This window comes from Nuphar pumila, chromosome 2, assembly GCF_984573655.1.
Source record: "Nuphar pumila chromosome 2, dmNupPumi1.hap1.1, whole genome shotgun sequence".
Taxonomy (NCBI): domain Eukaryota; kingdom Viridiplantae; phylum Streptophyta; class Magnoliopsida; order Nymphaeales; family Nymphaeaceae; genus Nuphar; species Nuphar pumila.
Genome location: NC_143250.1, coordinates 30,126,970 through 30,145,075, shown reverse-complemented (window position 1 = coordinate 30,145,075; position 18,106 = coordinate 30,126,970). Strand labels below are relative to the sequence as shown.

General features: G+C 36.8%; 1 protein-coding gene across 1 annotated transcript; it reads left to right on the top strand.

The window, feature by feature from the left end:
- Positions 1 to 4,181: 4,181 nt before the first annotated feature.
- On the top strand, positions 4,182 to 17,634 carry LOC149845142 (bystin-like). The gene is made up of 11 exons (XM_089997486.1): positions 4,182 to 4,425; positions 4,538 to 4,762; positions 4,862 to 4,985; positions 7,253 to 7,304; positions 7,387 to 7,714; positions 11,341 to 11,420; positions 11,513 to 11,560; positions 12,863 to 13,009; positions 15,647 to 15,719; positions 15,814 to 15,889; positions 17,454 to 17,634. The coding sequence occupies exons 1-11, from the start codon at positions 4,288 to 4,290 to the stop codon at positions 17,531 to 17,533; spliced, it is 1,371 nt and encodes a 456-aa protein (XP_089853612.1). The 5' UTR covers positions 4,182 to 4,287; the 3' UTR covers positions 17,534 to 17,634.
- The last annotated feature ends 472 nt before the right edge of the window (positions 17,635 to 18,106 follow it).

Here is an 18,106-nt window from a genome sequence, read left to right as displayed (position 1 = left end):
CGTGTCTTAGCTTTCCAAGAAGCCCAAGAACACTAAAATCAGACCAATATATTAGTAGATACAATTGATTCTTTAGTGTTGCCTCTGACAACTCCAGAACCGAGAATCCGATTTTTGACAGAAAAATAAAATGGATAAACCACAATAATCAGAATCAAGATATGACTGAAAATCACATTCAATAACATAAAATGCTTATAAACACTCAGTACATTGACAACAATCAATTAGTTTATAGTTATATTCAACAAACATCAAGATCAAAGCACAAAAATAACAAGAGATCAAGGGATGCAAACACAGTTTCGTAAAGAAGATGGTGCGGCTGGGTAGTAGCCAACACAATCACCAGTTTGTGAAAGGTGGGAGATGTTGAGCCCTATAGCCATGAACGTGACTCATGCAGCAACTCAGCCAACGTGACCTTCTCCAATCGAACCTTCAAGCACACGCCAAGCTCCAACTCGCATTTTCCTTTCACCTTCTTCCTTGATGCCATCAGTAGGCAACTTGTCTGGGACTTTAGTGACTTAACCGAGCCGAATCAAGACAAATAGTAAACATAAAACTTGTACAACAAGCTAAAGATCATGCAATTTAGACCAGTATCTAGGAAAATACAATCAAAATATCGAGATTATGTTCACCCTTCAAATAACATCTTCCCCTCTCTCATCACTATTTCAAAATTCTTTTTTTTTCTTAAAACAACAACCACCAACTCTCATGGTCGACCACCATGAGGGTCTTAAGCTCTCAAAAAGGTGTCATAATGTTGCTGTCTACTTGCTCTAATCATGCAGAAAGGGAGGTGGACTTCCCCAAGTAGCCGCCCACTTGCCCAATGCATGGGCGCCTTTCAAAAATGGCTATCATTGATTCTCCAACAACCCCTTTTGACCTCCTACGGTCAAACTGATTCAAAAAGGGGTTATATGTGTCCAACCCAAAGTGGTGCCAATTAGGGTTTGGGTTGAATTGGATCTTGGATAAGATCCAAGATCCAAATAATGTTTTTGCTTCAAAAACCCTTCACGATATTGAGCTTTTAAAAAAAAAGAAAATTACCCTGAGTATCTCATACACTCTCTAGTGCCGCAAAACAATCCTACATGGCACTAGAACTATCCGAATCCATAGAATCTGGCACCTAAAAAAAATAAAAATAAAATAAAATTATATAAAATAAGGATTGACAACAAAATGTCCAAAATGTGATTCTATGAAAAGCGTAATGGAATCAAGCGAAGGATCAAGGCGAGCATCGACTAAATTATGGATCCACTAAGACAATGGATGTCTTGCACGTGGGTGAATCACCTCGGGTAGCGATGCTCGGATCGGGTCTGGAGAGTTGGACTAGGATCCAACTCCGCTTTTGAACTCTGAACCTCTGGATGCTCTGCATCACTTTATCAATAAGTTTGAAAAAGAATTCTCTATTAAAGATATCAGGTCTCTGTGTTTCTTTCTAGGAATTGAGGCAGTTCCCTCGCCAAATGGATTGATTCTCTCTTAAAAGAAGCTAGATGCCAAACCCCTAATTACTCCAACCGTAGTTAACACTGCCTTGTCCAAGTTCCAAGGAAATCATTTGAGGACACCACTCATTGTCGAAACATAATTGGGGTACTCCAATATATCACGTTTACGCACCCAGATATTGCTTACAATTCAATAAAACCTGTCATTTTATGCATACTCAAACCCAAGACCACTGAAACTATATCAAGAGAATCCTTCACTATCTTAAGGGGACAATGATGCATGATCTTCACATTAATAAAAGTAAATCCTTACAACTATCAGGGTATGCAGATGCTGACTAGGTAGGATGACTAGATGTTAAACGCTCCACTAGTGGTTACCTCACCTTCCTTGGCACATATTGTTGCCAAATAAAGCACTAAGGCCGAATATAAAGCTCTTGCAGGGGTTATGTTTGAACTCACATGGTTAGGATATCTTTTACGTGAACTACATGCTAAGCAACAAGAAATCCCAATAATATGGTGTGATAACCTTGGGGTTACGTACTTGGCAAAAAATCTAATTTTTCATATGCATATAAAGCATATTGAAATAGATTTTTACTTTGTCTGAGAGAAAGTAAAAAGGAAGGAACTTGAAGTTATCATTGTGTTTGAGGATCAACTACCACATATTTTAACTAAACCTCTATCCACCAGGTGGTTTGAAGACATTAGATCAAAGCTCAATCTCATTGTAAGAAGATGATCAAGATGGGTATGTGGGGCATCCTCCAGTGGGTCCACATGGTTTCAAGATAGATCAAGACTCCAAGAAAAATCAATAGTTCAACTTGAAGAAGGACTCACTCATGAACCTCATAAATAAAGAAGACTCCAAAAAAGTGAAACCTATTTAAACGAGAGTTCTAAACATATGTAATCTCGAGAATCAAGATCACCTGAATAAGGAAGGTTTAAAAAATCAATTCCCTCTTGTAATTAAATGAGCATTATAAATAAACCTCTCCTCTCTCAAGAAAAAGCATTGAATAAAGAGAGAAAGAGAGAGAGATTACCGTAGATGTAGTCACACCTGACCGAATCATGTAAAACTGTGTGTGTACATGTATTTGTGTTCTTCCGTTTAAAACTTACGTAAGATCTGATCCAGCGTCAGATCTATTCTCTAAGTGCCATATTATATGTTGATCCAGAACATTACTGTACGATGTGAGTTAGATTCGAATATGGACTGTGTGTGCATGTTTTTGCGTTTTTGCGTTTCAACTTACGTAAGATTTGATCCAACGTCAGGCCTATTCTCTAACAAGTGGCATATTATATGTGGATTCAAAACATTATTGTACGATATGAGTTTGCACCGGATCTGGCATATGCTGGATCTTGTTGAATGAATTCAAATATGAATGGATGTGTGATATAGATCCAGATTTGAATCTAGATCCAAATCATACCCGGCTGGGCGGGTTGAGTCCGAATCCAAAATAACTAAGTGCTTTCTAAGTGATGAACAAAAATCTGATCAGATTCAATCCGGATCTGAATTATATTAGACATAAAACACCAACCTCAATATGAAAGAAATCAGATATACCAACTCCAAATCCATATTCAAGTCTTATTGTAAAGATCTAAATCCAAAAATAACGGTATTTCCGATCCATTTGCAGCCCCCTCAAAATTTCTAGATGCAGTGTCTGGTAAAGCTGGATCTGACCAGTTTGTTTTCCTGAAATATATACCCAATTGTTTGACTCATATCTAACCCACTTTCACCTTTTCTCTACGGGTGTCAATGGGTCGGATCTGGTTCAGAACCATGTAGGATTGAACCCGAATATGATTTGAGGTGCTGGTAATGAGTTTGGTTTCAGATCTAATTGGATCAACTATAAGAGAAACCATACTTAGGTCCTATAAGATTACATGAATCAGACCCGGACTATATCCCATAAAATAATATTTTTTATAATTTTTACATTGAAAATTTACGGGTCTTCAATGAAATTCGGGTCGGTTTCCGGTATGGTATGAAATTTCACAAACCACACTCGGTTTCATATTAATCGGACTCTTTGAGTTTGACCGAGATTCTAATCAGGCTTTCCTTTATCACCTGTAGGGGTGGCAATTTCTGACACGACCCGCCAACCCGCCTCTTAGGCGGGTTCGGGTTGGGCTTAAGCCAACCCGTTTAATAAACGGGTCGACCCGCGCAACCCGTTTATTAAACAGGTCGGGTTCGGGTTGGGGGTATGCCAACCCGCCAACCCGGCTGACCCGTTTAATAAACGGGTTAGGCGGGTGGGTCAACCCGCCAACCCTCCAACCCGACCCGTCAACCCGCCAACCCGTCTGCCCGACCCGCCAACCCGACCGGTCAACCCGACCCGCCAACCCGCCAACCCGACCCGTCAACCTGAAAACCCGTTTACCCGACCCAACCCATTTATTAAATGGGTTGGCGGGTCGTGTCGGGTTACCCGTTTATTAAACGGGTCGGGTTCGTGTTTGCCACAGACGACCCGTTTAATAAACGGGTCGGGTTCGGGTTGAGGTATGCTGACCCGCCAACCCGATCCGCCAATCCGACCCGCCAACCCGACCCGATTGCCGCCCCTAATCACCTGACCCTATAGGGTTTGGTACGGTTCGGGTTAAGGTCAGACCCGAACCATCGACACTTCCCAAAAACCCTAGCAAAGTTGCAGCCAAACAGAGAGAGAAAAAAGAACAAAAACCCTAACAAAGTTGCAGCCAAACAGAAAGGGAGAGAGAGAAAAAAGAAGAAGCAATGGCGGGCAAGAGAAGAAAGGAGCATCAGCATGGGTCGACAGAGCCTTCTTACTCCTCCAAGATACGCTCTCATCCTCCCAGCAACAAGCACCACCGCCACCATGAGGAGGAGGAAGCCGACGGCGAAGAAAACGAGGCAAGGCACAGCCCAACAACGCCCTCCCCTTCTCACCCCCTTTTCCTTAACCCTCCTCTCCACTAATCTAACTACCAACATTTTCTTCGGTCATTGTGATGTGAAAAAGCAGTATCTTGAACCCAAGTTGAGCTCCAGGATCCTGGAGGAAGCCCTGAACCAGCAGAAGGAAATCCTCGCCGAGGAAGAAGCACAGAAAACCGGCTCTGCGCGTGCCCGTGACGCTTTCTCGGCAGCGGCGGCAACTGCTCCGCGAGATTCTGATAGCGATGCTGGTGACGACGACGAAGGCAGCGATTTGTTTTCTGATACGCAAAGCCAGTATGACGGATACCAAGTACGTTGTTTATCAAATTATCCTCTTCTGGTGGGGTTTTCTTTTCTGGGTTACTGATAATTGAGGGTATCTGTTTCAATGTGAAATTCTTTCTTTTAGGAGATTGACGAGGAGGACGAAAGGGTTTTGGCTGCGTTCATGTCGAAGGATGCTGGCCCTCAACGCACTTTGGCCGATATCATCATCGAAAGAATCAAGGAAAAAGATGCCCAAGTTGCCTCTGGTGCGTCCTTTCTTTTCTGTTTTGTTTTTTCTGTTAAGACTTAGGTTCCATCGTATGGAAGAAAGTTCTAGTTAGCTTTATCTTTCATTGTGACTTTTAGCTTTTTAGGTGTAGTTTAGTTCAAATGAAACAATATGTTACTTCTGCAGCAATGCAGATTTCCTTCCACAATGTGGAAGTAAATCCGAAAACTTGCCTTAATGGCAGCATCTTAATTTGTGATGCCTGAATCAACAAAACATTCTCTGCCTTTCTCAGATTTAATCTTTGTGCTTGTTGGGCAGGCAAGAAAAATGCATGCTGTTTTTTTATTTCTACAGTAGCAACCAAATTCTTGGGTGTTATTCAGGCTGCGTGCTGCTCATTATGTGCGTTCAGTGATTTTTCTTTTCTATCAAATGCATATAAACAGTCCACCATCTCCTGTCTACTCTTTGCTAAAAAATGTAGAAGGTTTCGGTTGTTCCTTTGTAAGGGATGATCATGATGTGATTGTCAGGATGGTTGAACGTTTCTAATAGGATTATCTTTTGTGAGGGTTGCAAACTTGCAAAACGTCATGCACTACCCTTTAGCAGGAGCGAGTACTTCTCTGCACCCTCATTTGATAGTGTTCAGACAGATGTGTGGGGGCCTACACCTGCGTCCTCAAAGAAAGGGACACGGTATCTTGTGATTTTTATGGTTGACTATTCTCTGTACGCTTGGATTATTTCATAACCCAAAGAAATGAGTTGTATGATGTGTTTATTAACTTCTATGGCTACATAGAGATACATTTTGGTACCAAGATTAAGATACTTCATTTTGACTCTGGTTAAGAGTTTATGGGTAGTTATTTTCGTGACTACCTTAAGTCAAAGTTTGTGATCCATCAGTTATCTGTACAAACTGAAGCAAAATGATGTTGCAGAATGAAAAAATTATTCTTGAGATGGCACAAGCTATGCTTCTTTCAGCCTCAGCTCTTCATGAAATTTGGGTTGAGGGAGTTTGCACAACAGTATATATCAATAATAGGTTGTGATATGTTCTTTTGTCTAAATGTACTTCAATTGAGTGATTATACTTACATTCATCTAAATTATTCTTTGCTTAGAGTTTTTGGACGTACTTGCTTTGTTTTGCTTCCTCCAAAGGGATAGACAAGTTGTTAGCCAAGTTAGGCAAGCGTTGTTTTCTTGGATATCATGATCATCGAAAATACTGTAGGTGTTCTGAACCTATATGTAAGCAGCTTCATATATCTCGACATGTTGCTTTTGATGAACATCTACTCTTCTTTCGGAGTGTTTTAGTATGTAACGATCATAAATGTGTTGCCTCTTTTTTATTCCTTTTCCTGATGAAATTTGTTCTGTTGACATGCCTCATACTGCTTCTCAAACCTGTAGTCATAATGTCCCAAAATCTGTTCCTAATCCCTTTTCAGAGGGACATGCTGAAGAGTGCCATGTTGAGCTGAAACCTAATCTAATCAATTGAAAGGGGAAACATATTCTCCACATTTCTTGGCAAAGGAAAATCTCGTGATAAATTGAAAAAACATGCTTTTGGGGAAATCTTGAAATTTTTTGACATATATATAAATCTAAAACTATGTGAGAAATATAAGAAAACCATTAAAAATGCAAAACTAACAAAAAATATAATATAATGTTAATAATGCGATATTTTCATGATAAAAAATTGATATTTTCAAAATAGGCAATGTTTTTGGGGATTGTATCATTTTTTGAAAATCTGGCGATAAATTCATGAGATTTTCAGAAATCCATCAATATTTGTGACTGTGCTCCAGAGTAATTGTGAAAAATTTAGATATAAACAGTAGGAGCTAAACTGAAAATGCTTTCCTTTTTTCTATCTTGCACTGACATTTGAACATTTTCAGTTTCCTTTTATAGGACTGGAATTTTATTTTGAGACACTTTGGCGTTAATATTGATTTGTGAATACTTTTCTGATGGCAATAGAGGCATTTGTGTTCAGGGATTCTAGATGATCAAAGATTGGAATCATTTCACTTATATCACGTTTACACAATTAGAGAGGTTTTGATTTTTTGAACTGTTACATTTTATAGCATTTTAAAGTTTATTCATCAAATGGAAAATTTTATGTGGCAAGTTATATTCTTATGCATGCTATGTTGTTACAGTATGTTAGAGCTTATCAAGTTAGTATCTTAATTGTGATATTTGATGCTGTGTTTGTTATTTAGTTTCTTGTTAACTGATAGAAGTCTGTTATCTGGCATGTTTCAGACACTCAACCACTCCCTCATTTAGATAGCAGCATTATCGATCTGTATAAGGGGTATCTGTTTCTTTCCTATAACTTATTCATTATTCCTAGTCTTTCTTGTGTTTCTTACAATAAGGAAATTCATTGTTTGCAGAGTTGGCAAGCTACTTAGCAGGTATACGACCGGCAAACTTCCAAAAGCATTCAAGGTTGTTCCTTCGCTTTCACTTTGGGAAGATGTGCTGTACCTGACAGAACCTGAGAAATGGTCGCCAAATGCAATGTATCAAGCAACAAGAATTTTCTCATCGAATTTGAGTGTCAGAAGAGCACAACGTTTTTATAATCTAGTGTTACTCCCACGAGTTAGGGATGACATTCAAAAGAATAAGCGATTGCATTTTTCTCTTTATCAATCATTGAAAAAGTCACTCTATAAACCAGCAGCATTTTTTAAGGGCTTCTTTTTGCCATTATGTCAGGTATGTTCTGTTAAATGGACATGTGCTAAAGTTATTATTACTATTCAAGAACTTGTGCTTGTATGTCTCTTATTGTATCTGCTCCTTTTCATATGTTCTGCATTTTGTTCTTGTATGTAAATGCCTTTTTCATATCTCATAGGTGGAAGTCTTCTATTGTTTTTGACTCCTGGTATTTTTGGCCTTGCTGGAAACTTATGTTCAATTGTTTTCATTGGCTTGTAAGCGTAGGTGTGTAAAAAAGAACTAGACTGTTTACCCTCTTGTGAATTTGTTAAACTTTAGGATATTGTGATTTCATGACTCTTAAAAATTTCGTACCATTATCGCTAAAGTTATATGGTAATGTACTGATCCAGTCTTTGCTTGAAGGTTAATGGGGGTGTTTCCATGTTTTAGTTTTGCACCTGGAAAGCCAAGGTAACACAGACCCTATTTTATTTGTTATGGAAATTATTGCCATAAGGGTCTGCCCTTGTTTATAAGGTGTACAAGTATGCTATCATCTTTCTTGACGAGATTCACCAAATCCATGATGCAGATATAGGACAAAGAATAATGATCCTCTCATTTTCAAATGTTGGAAATTAAGGATACCATAGATCAACTTAAGGTGCTAGTCTCTAGTTACATCTGGCTGATTAAAACATTATTGTTTTTTTATGGTCTGGAAGTTGATTAATGATGGAAGCAAATGGGGGGTAAAAGATGAAGCATTTGATGTGTGAGGAAAGATGCAAAGATGTCAGTGTGGCTAGACTTTCCACTCTCTTTGAAGCTTGAATCTTCCTTTGAACAATTCTATATAATAGTGGAGGTTCGATATTTTGCATATTTGTTTAGAGTTCATAAGGAGGCCAAACTCCATCTATGTCCAGGTTTAATCCTCTTTCTTGTGACCGCAAGCAGCCAGTATTTGTACTATTTAACCTGTTTTTGATTAAAGGGGTGCCGTTGCGTTTGGGCAAGGTTTTATTAGTTTCCATGCACGTCTTGTTAAGCTTCCTCTTTCGTTTGGGGCATGTTTGGTAATGTCTCATGAGGTTCATTTTCTCTTGCAAATGAGAGAATGAATCTCATTGCCATTGGCTAGCCAAACCATAGTTGCTAGAACAGGACCAGAAAACGGGAAGCGGTACGGGAATTGGAATCGAGAAGCAGTCAATCCAATTTTTTGGAGGATTCGGGAGGCGGGAAACAAATAGGAAACAATAGGGGAAATCATTTAGGAAGAGGTGTAAGAAATTTTGGGAAATAAGGATAACATGATGGATTTATGGGAAATAATGATAAAATAATGGATGTAAGAAAACTTTCAAGTAATGAAGTTTGAGGAAAAAAGAAGTATGTCAATGAATAATTAAGACATAATGTCTACAATTGACAACTATATCATCTTATTGAGAAACTATCTAAAATCATTTAATAGGATAACTAAATAACACACTTACATACAATCAATAAAAGTGCAAAACTTTCAAAAACTGCAAGTTCATAAGTATATTTTGGAGTTGGATACTAAACATTGAAATAGTAAAAAATTTTGTGCAGCAATTAATGTGTAATTTAGCACATATATTACAATTCTAAGAAACTTCAACTAAGATAAATCAACTATTATATGATACCTTTAAAAAAAAAGAGATGTACAACTTGCATTTTAAAAGTGGGGGATGTATTGGAGGGAGAAGGAAGCTTAGTCAAGAAGCTTCTTTTTTTTTGGCTAGGCCATGGGAACCCCCCCCCCCCCCCCCCCCCCCCCCCCACACACACACACACACACACACACACACTCCCCCCTCCTCTCCATCATCCACCGCACATTGGCTGGCCTCTGGTTTGTAAAACCCTTGAGGCCCCCCTGCCCACTGGGGTGTACACCTAACTTCGACCTTGCGGTAAAGAACACCCTCTATAGGTTTCGAACTCATGACATCTCATCAACTTGGTGGCATTCACAGGTTGCCCCTACCAAATGATTTGAGCCCTTGTGGACACATCAAGAAGCTTCTTAAAAGTTAAAACCCTCATCTCATTTGCCTTTTTCTTGAATTTTAGTCAAAAGGACATAAATACCGTTTCTTTTGAAATGTTTTACACAGAAAAGAAAGATATCCATAGGAAAAGGTTACTCCTTTGTGCCCTTAAAATTTGTAATTTAGCACATGCAAAATGGTCTACTTAAGTTTAGCAAAATGGCACAAATATACCCTCTCTTTTGAAATGTTTTAGACAAAAGAAAAAAGGGTATGTATGAATAGAAAAAGGTTACTCTCTTATGCCCTCAAAGCTTTTAATTTAGCACATGTTAAATTGCGTATTTAAGTTTTAGGAACTAGAATTCCTATACATTAGGCATTGAAATTCGTCAACTTGGGAATTGGAATTCTGATGAAAATAAAAATTCAATGATGAGAATTGGAATTCCCATCGCATGGGAATCGAGATTCCCATATATATCTTGTTTATTTTAAGATCTTTATCTTAGTTTTCTTTCATTTTTAATATATCGGCAGTAAAAAGAAGAAGAAAACCCGAGAGAGAGAGGCAGAGAGCAAGAGTGAACCCGAGAGAGAGAACAACAGAGAGAGAGAGAGAGACAAAGAGATAGTGAGAGAAACAACGAGACCTGAGCGAGAGAGAAAGAGAAAGTGAGAGAAGTAATGAGAGAGAGAGAGAGAGAGAGAGAGAGAGAGAGAGAGAGAGAGAGAGAAGCCATACCTCTTCTTCTTCTTGCTGCCAAAAAAGAGGGAGAATGAGAACGAGAGAGAGAGAGAAACAAAGAGAGAGTGAAATCGAATAAGAGGAGCACGCCGTACCTCCTCCTCTTCTTCTTACAAAAACCATAGAGAGTGAGAGAGGGAAGATGAAGGCCAAGAGAGAGAGCAAAAAAGGGGAAAGAGGGCCCCTTTCCCCTTTTTATACCACAAATGGACCAACCTAGGCTTCAAACCTAGGCAGTGCCTAGGCACTGAAATAGGGTCTGTCCACTGAAACCCTATCTCCCAGGCGATGAGGCGCCGCCTTTGATAACTAAGCTATCTATCTATCTATCTATCTATCTATCTATCTATATATATATATATATATATATATAGCCATGTCCCTGTATCCTCATTTTTTGTAATTGCCATGTTGTACCCTCCATACCCCTACCCGCACTCGTACCTGTACCCATGTGGCATAGATTATAGGAAACTGTTAGTGAGATTAAGATGAGGTCTATTGTGTACATATAAAGGTTTGATTTAACACGATGGAAATGTATCATATTATTAACAAATAGAATAGTGTTAAGATGCTATTGGTAAAGGACCTTAACTGCACAGTAAATGATTGATTCCACATGTAGGCAGATATTTTATAGGTGCTGTAAACATTATTCATTTTTTCTTTTTTGTGTACATTTTATTGCTTATGCTCTTGAAAACCTCCAAAAGCAAATAAATGGAAGATGATCTCTGGTTACTGCTTCTCTGTGTAATTGGACTTTTTGAATGTGCATGTAATGCTATCTTACAGTGGTTTGGTATGTGCATCATTAGTGAAGAAACTATAGGTTTTTGTGCTCAGTTGGTTAATTCTTTTTTGAATATATTGGGAACCATGTTTCAAATTACGTGCAGTCAGGTACTTGCACTCTCAGGGAAGCTGTGATAATTGGAGGCATAATTCAAAAAGTGTCCATCCCACCGCTTCATTCAAGGTATCACATTAATCTTTTCACAAGTTTGTAGTGTGCAGTTTATATTCATGAGATAGGTGTTCTGATGTCCTACTTTGTAATGTGCAATGCAGTGCTGCTCTGATGAAAATAGCTGAGATGGATTACTGTGGCACAACCAGGTATTCTTTTGTTCATTGATCAGATCTAGCCACTCAAGCCAAGCTATCGATAAAATAGGTTGAGATCACTTCATCCTGTCAAAATGGCATCCAAGGCAGACTATGACCAATTTCAAGAGTCCAAAAGATCTTTAAGTCCATTAGGGAGCATTTCAACATCAAATGACAATGGATCTGGCTAAAATCAGGGTTACTGGAAATGCTATAGAATATGGAGAAGCACGCTTCCCTGATACACATTTTGGAAGCGCGAAACGCGGCACTTCTGAAACACGCAGGGAAGCGACCATTTTAATTGGGAAGCTCGCTTCCTGTAAGCTTTCCACTCACTTCTCAATATCGGGAAGTGAGTTTCCTTTTTTTGGGGGGCTTAGACAGTTTTGGCTTTTAATAAATTTTTTTAACCCAATATCGGCAAGGCTCGATTCACACTTGAATCTTAGGTCGCTTTCCTCTTTGTTTTCCCTTTGATTCCGGTTTGATTCTTATTTCGTTTCCGATTCGCTTATCTTCTTGCTTCTGAGACTATTCCCGATTTGTTTCCAAGTCATTCTATGCTTCTTGCTTCCTAAAATTTTAGAAATACCTCGCTTCCCGAATTGCTTCCTGCTCCCTCTTCCTGACAACTTTGGGTAAAAGTGTAAAACTAACACTAGTGCCACCCTATACTTGCTCTAAACTGGGCCATATTGCAGGTTCTGTCCCATACCTCTGAACTCATTCTCTGCATGTACAAATCAAGAGGCCTACCTGAAAATTTGGCTATTCTTCTTAAAAAATGTATCCGATGATGTGTAAAATTGAATCCTGTCACTTCTTTCACAACATTTTTTCATACTTCCCGTCATTATCTTTGGAACTTTTGCAAAAGGAGATATGGCATCAGCAAATCCTACTTGCATAAGCTGAAATGGACAAGCAAATCTGACTGATCCAATCCAGTAACAGCTAACCTTGATGAAATATACCTAAGCAAGAAGTTTGAAGAGGAGGTGAAGTAACTTCCTCACAAGTTGAACGAGATAAAGTACATGAAACTCTCAATACATATATCATAAACATAAAGAAGATTAAGCGGACAAAAGATTGAAACTAACCTCGAAAGATATTAACCATATGTAAGAGAGAGAAAAGGGCAAAATGCCTCAAAAACTCTTCATCAGTGGAAGAATAAAAGAATACAATACCTAATATAATGCAATATTGAATACATGACTGTATCTTCACAATTCTTTTTTTTCTCTCTTTTTTTATAACTAATATGTCAGGCAGTAATCTGATTCTTTTGTTTGTCATTTGCAGTTATTTCATCAAGCTTCTTCTGGACAAGAAATATGCATTGCCTTATAGAGTGCTTGATGCTGTTACTGCACATTTTATGAGATTCCTGGATGATGAAAGGGTTATGCCTGTCATATGGCACCAGTCACTTCTTACTTTTGTTCAAAGGTTGAATCTTTGTCCATTTAGTTGGTTGTCATTGCGGTGATTGTGTCCAAAATTCGGTTCCTTATCATTGTCATGCATGGTTAAAATCATAATTGATCTTTTATTCTATTCTATTATTGATAAAAGATATGTCAAATTGATACACTACCATGGATAAGATAACAAGATGGCCCTTCTAAACCTCATTTAAAAACAAATGTATATAGACTTGAAAGTTGTACTGTTATTTGCTAAACAAATGATTTTATTGAAAAAAATAAAGAATTGCTACGTAATCTTTAGTTGCCAAAAGAAGACAACAAGGTTATTAGATAAACAATGTCACAAGATATGTTAAAAATAAGCAAATGGACACAATTGCTCTATATTAGGAAAGGAACATGAAGAATTTGATAATGCTGTTAATAACTTTTAATAAATAATGTCTAACATATTGTTAGTTTGATTGAAGAACTGGAAAATGTAGGAAAACGAAAAGCATAATGGGATTTGCTTTAGATTTTTATATTGTTAGTTTGATTGAAGAACTGAACAAATAAAGTATGCAATTGTATATTTACTCGCCAATATCTATCTTCATGACATCTTGGCAAGGTATTTTGTTTATAATAATATGAAAAAGGTAAAGAGAGTAGTTGAAATGTAGGTAAAACAGAAAAACATCACATTTGCATAAACATTGACATAAAAATATCAAGATAATATAGTGATATTAGCATGTTCTAAACAACACCAAATATTTTGAAATATCATGTCATTATTCCTTTCAATTTATTCTTTCTATGTACTATGATAATATTTCAGTATTTTTAACAAACCATCAATGTCTCTGACTATGCACATATACGCCCACACACATGCACATGCACACACACAATCTGTCACATGGGTGCGGGGGCGCGGCACTTTCAAAAAACTTGGGTGCGGGGTGTGGCAAATATATATATATATATATATATATATATATATATATATAAGTCCAAAAGTTGGACGTAAATGACGCACCGGGTGCCGCACCCTCATGTGCACCCGTGTCGCATCGACGCGGGTGCGGCACCCAGTTGGCAGAGTCCCTGTGACATAGACAATCATATATACATAGAAACATATATGCACATACAGGTATGTATATGCATATGGAAAGAGTGAATGTCGTCATGTACCTAGATGCTATCTTAAGAAATAAGGAATGCTTAATAAATAATACTAAAGAATTAAGAAATGAATGACTAACCATAATCCATTAATAAGAAATGTAAATTCCTGCAACGACAAAATAATATAAGAAAACATGTGTACCCTCTAGTGTACCATACTGTATAGTAGAAACTGCTCGTTCCTTCATAGTTTATTGACTTTTTTGCGAGTCAAGCCATATGAATATGATCTATATGGTTTGTTTAGTCAAAACATGCTTTAGATAATCTGATCAGGTTGTATGAGCAGGTTTTTGAAGGGCTTTAAATTTCAACGGTGCACAATGCATAAAAATTTTGTGATTGATAATCATGTTTTTGCTTCAAAGTCACTTGATTGATAGTGCATTTTCTAATAAATGGATCATGCCGAACACATCCATAAGGTCAAACCTTATATATATATATATATAGTTGTGCAATTAAAGGTAATTTCTCCGCAAGGGTTTTCTTGGGGACATCTTCAATAAGTGATTTTTCTAGGGAAAATTTTGGAATATTTAAAAATGGAAAACTATAAATAATAATAAGAAACATAGAAAGATAATAGGTTTTCTATCATTTTTCTTGCAAAAATTTAAAGAAACTACTTTTAAAAGTTCCAAAATACAAAAGAAACCAAAAAATAGATAAACTGAACTTAAAATATATAAAATAAGGCTTTTTAAAAGATATCACAAAATATCATGATAATATCACCATTATTTTCATTTTGGTGGTATTTTAAAAAATATTGCAATATTTTGCCGATATTATTGGCCTAGCTGAAAATGCCGATAATATCATGCTATTTTCAAAATATATTGGTGACTATATGTGTGTGTGTGGACACTGATACTTGAGTTGGTGTCGAACATGGGTACAGAATGTCGGATGTGGCGGGCCTTGGACGTGGAAAACTATATATATGTATGTATAAAGAGAGAAAGGGAAATAATTGAGTGAAAAATAAAATTACTATTTCAGAAAAAGAGAGGGAAGTAGTCTTTCACAAATCTAACCCATGGATGTGATCGACATGCCTTGTTCAGTGGGGATTGCCATTTGGATCACCAGATTCTGACACCTGACCAGTTTTTTTCAACAATTGAAAAAACAACAGCCATAAATGCATCAAAATTTAAAAAACATTTTTCATCAAAATAGTATGATCCAAGGGTCAATCCTTAGCAAATGTGATGCGTCGTTTCAACTGTAATTCAACATGCTTGTCTAATATGGACATTTGCATATGCTGTCATAGCATCTTTGACTGCACACATGTATCCTTCAATGGTCATGCCTCATCAATCGCCTTTTTGTAATTATCATTCTTACAGTTGAAGTCATTATGTATATCCTGCACTAGTACTGCAAAGTTGCATGCATGCATGTGTCAATGTGGTTGTGTGTGTTTATGTAGTATTAGCTTGTGCTAATTCCTTTGAACCTGTTTATACAGGTACAAGAATGAACTGACGAAAGAAGATAAAGATAACTTGGACCGTTTAATTCAACATCAGAAACATTATTTGGTGAGCATCTTGTAGACATTACAGGAAGGGAATATGTGCATCTAGGACAGCTTCATATTCCAACATAATTTTTGTCATTCACTTTTTTCTGCAGGTTACACCTGAGATTCGCAGAGAACTTAAAAATAGCCGATGTCGTGGGGAGAAAGTGGATGACATCATGTCAATTTATATCCTTACTCAAGAACCACTTTTACATTTACATGGCTCCATCTAATAGGCTACACTTGTATATTTCTTACTGTACTTATGTATGAGCTAATATCTTTAAAGTGCCAAAAGTCTTGATTTTGTTCCTAGTATATGTACGAATGCTTCGGTTTTTTATAGTATACATTACCATAGTCACTGATATTTGCTAATATTTTGAAAATATCATGATATTATCAGCATTTTCAGCTAGGCTGATAATATTGGCAAAATATGGTGATATTATCCCGATATTTTTTAAAAATCTCATTTTTATATATTTTAAGTTCAGTTTTGTTGGTTTCTTTTGTATTTTAAAAACTTTTAAAATGTGTTTCTCCCATCTTTCTTATTATATTTATATTTTTTCAATTTCTAAACCTCCGAGATTTTCCCGATAAAAATGACTTTTTGAAAATATATCCGAGAAATTACCTTGAACGATAAAGGTGCCTATGATACATGACATGAAGGGAAACATTAAAATGGAGGATTCTGAGTTAGCCTTCTAAATATTTGAAATTGGATTCTGACTATTGTATTGTAATTCGATAGATTGTTTTGTGTTTGTTGTGGTTGGTCAGTTTTTGCATACAATATTAGTGTTGTTTCTGTATGTTCTTTTATTATTTTAATTTGTGCACATCTTTATTTTTATCAGTCTGATATTTTATTATTCATTTTGTCATTTTTGCTATTCATGATAATTCTGTATGATTGGATGAAATTATAGGGTATGGCAGTCTTAAGCAAAAACACTTGTTATTGAAATGGCATGACTGCCTACTGCTTTGTTAAACGGGTGATGGCCTCCCATTTGTTGTCCCTTGCCTTTGAGACTCCAGAAACATTGTCCCTCCAATTGCATGTTCCCTGTAGTTTGGCCTTGTTGTTTCATGGTTGTAATTATCTGGCCTTGTTCCATTTATATGGGAGTTCCGTTTTCTGAGGTTCTTTTTGCCTTTATGTTGTCCTTAATCCTTGTGAATGCATCTTGCTAGTTTTAATCTTACTCCTGACATGTCAGCATCCATATCCTCGATTGGATTAATAGGATAATCTGTTCTTGCTTAAACTGCTATTCAAAATTGTTTTCTTATTAGTTTTAACTTGGCAGATATTTATGAAATGCCATTAGATTGTGTTTATCTCAGAACTACATTATGGATGACATCATTGGCTAATCTTTGATACTTTTTCTTGATTTGTGCATTCTCATAAAAGTCATGTTAAACATGTGAATGCTCTCTTTTATGATTTGTCTTTAAATAGGCGGCTGTTGCTGAAACACCATTAAATTGTTTTTATCTTTTGAAGTAAAAAAAATAAAATAAAAGAAAAACACAGTTTAATTGTGTTATCTCAGAGCTGCATCATAAATGACATCATTGGCAATTAGCAATTGTTAAAGTTTGATTACTTCTTGTTTTGTATGCTCTCATTAGGTACACATGAAACTTGTGTGGAGAATCTCTTTATTTTTACAGACATGATATTTTGTTTGTTTTGGTGGTGATATTTCTTGTTTCCTTCACGCAATTCTACCCTCACCTATTTCGGTTATCAGTAAAACAATTGAGGAGGATCGGTGGAATCATCCCGAGGTGCCAATGGAAGAAGATTGATGCAGGAACCTTGTATTATGGCAGCTTGTTAAATTAATTTTTATCTTAATATTGTATACGATTACAAAAAACCCTTTTGTTTGTTTAATCAAGATGAGTCAGTAGTGAATGCTTTACATTTTTTTATTGAAATTCTTCTTTCCAAAATCAAATGGAAAATTATAAGGAACGTGATAACTGAGTATTAATAGAAAGATCACTTCATGGTATTCTGATTTGTGAGCATTCCCATTTTGTATGGAATGGTAATTTTTTCCTTAGCATGATAAGTGGCTGTTAAATGCAACAATCAATGTCATAAAAGAAAAAATGCTACAATCAATGTGGTGAAGATGTAATGTTTAAGAAATCGTTTTGGAGTTTTGGCAAATCGCCTGATCAATTTGATTTAGCACTACGTGCATTCCAGCTTGTAGTTCTTTCACAAGAAATGTAGTTCCCGAGAAAATTGAGTCGTCTTTTCTTCAGCACTTTTTCCTATAGGAAAACCTCATAATATCATATGATATTTTAGATTGATACTTTCTGGGCTAACACTACTTGATATAGCTAAGGTATGCTTCTTCCTTCCTT

What these genes read in the sequence shown, in the direction of transcription:
- LOC149845142 (XM_089997486.1), top strand. Translation starts at nt 4,288, where the DNA reads ATGGCGGGCAAGAGAAGAAAGGAGCATCAGCATGGGTCGACAGAGCCT. An exon ending in ATCCCACCGCTTCATTCAAG is followed by an intron (nt 11,421 to 11,512) that starts GTATCACATTAA and finishes TGTGCAATGCAG; the next exon opens with TGCTGCTCTGATGAAAATAG. An exon ending in GGATGACATCATGTCAATTT is followed by an intron (nt 15,890 to 17,453) that starts ATATCCTTACTC and finishes ACGCAATTCTAC; the next exon opens with CCTCACCTATTTCGGTTATC.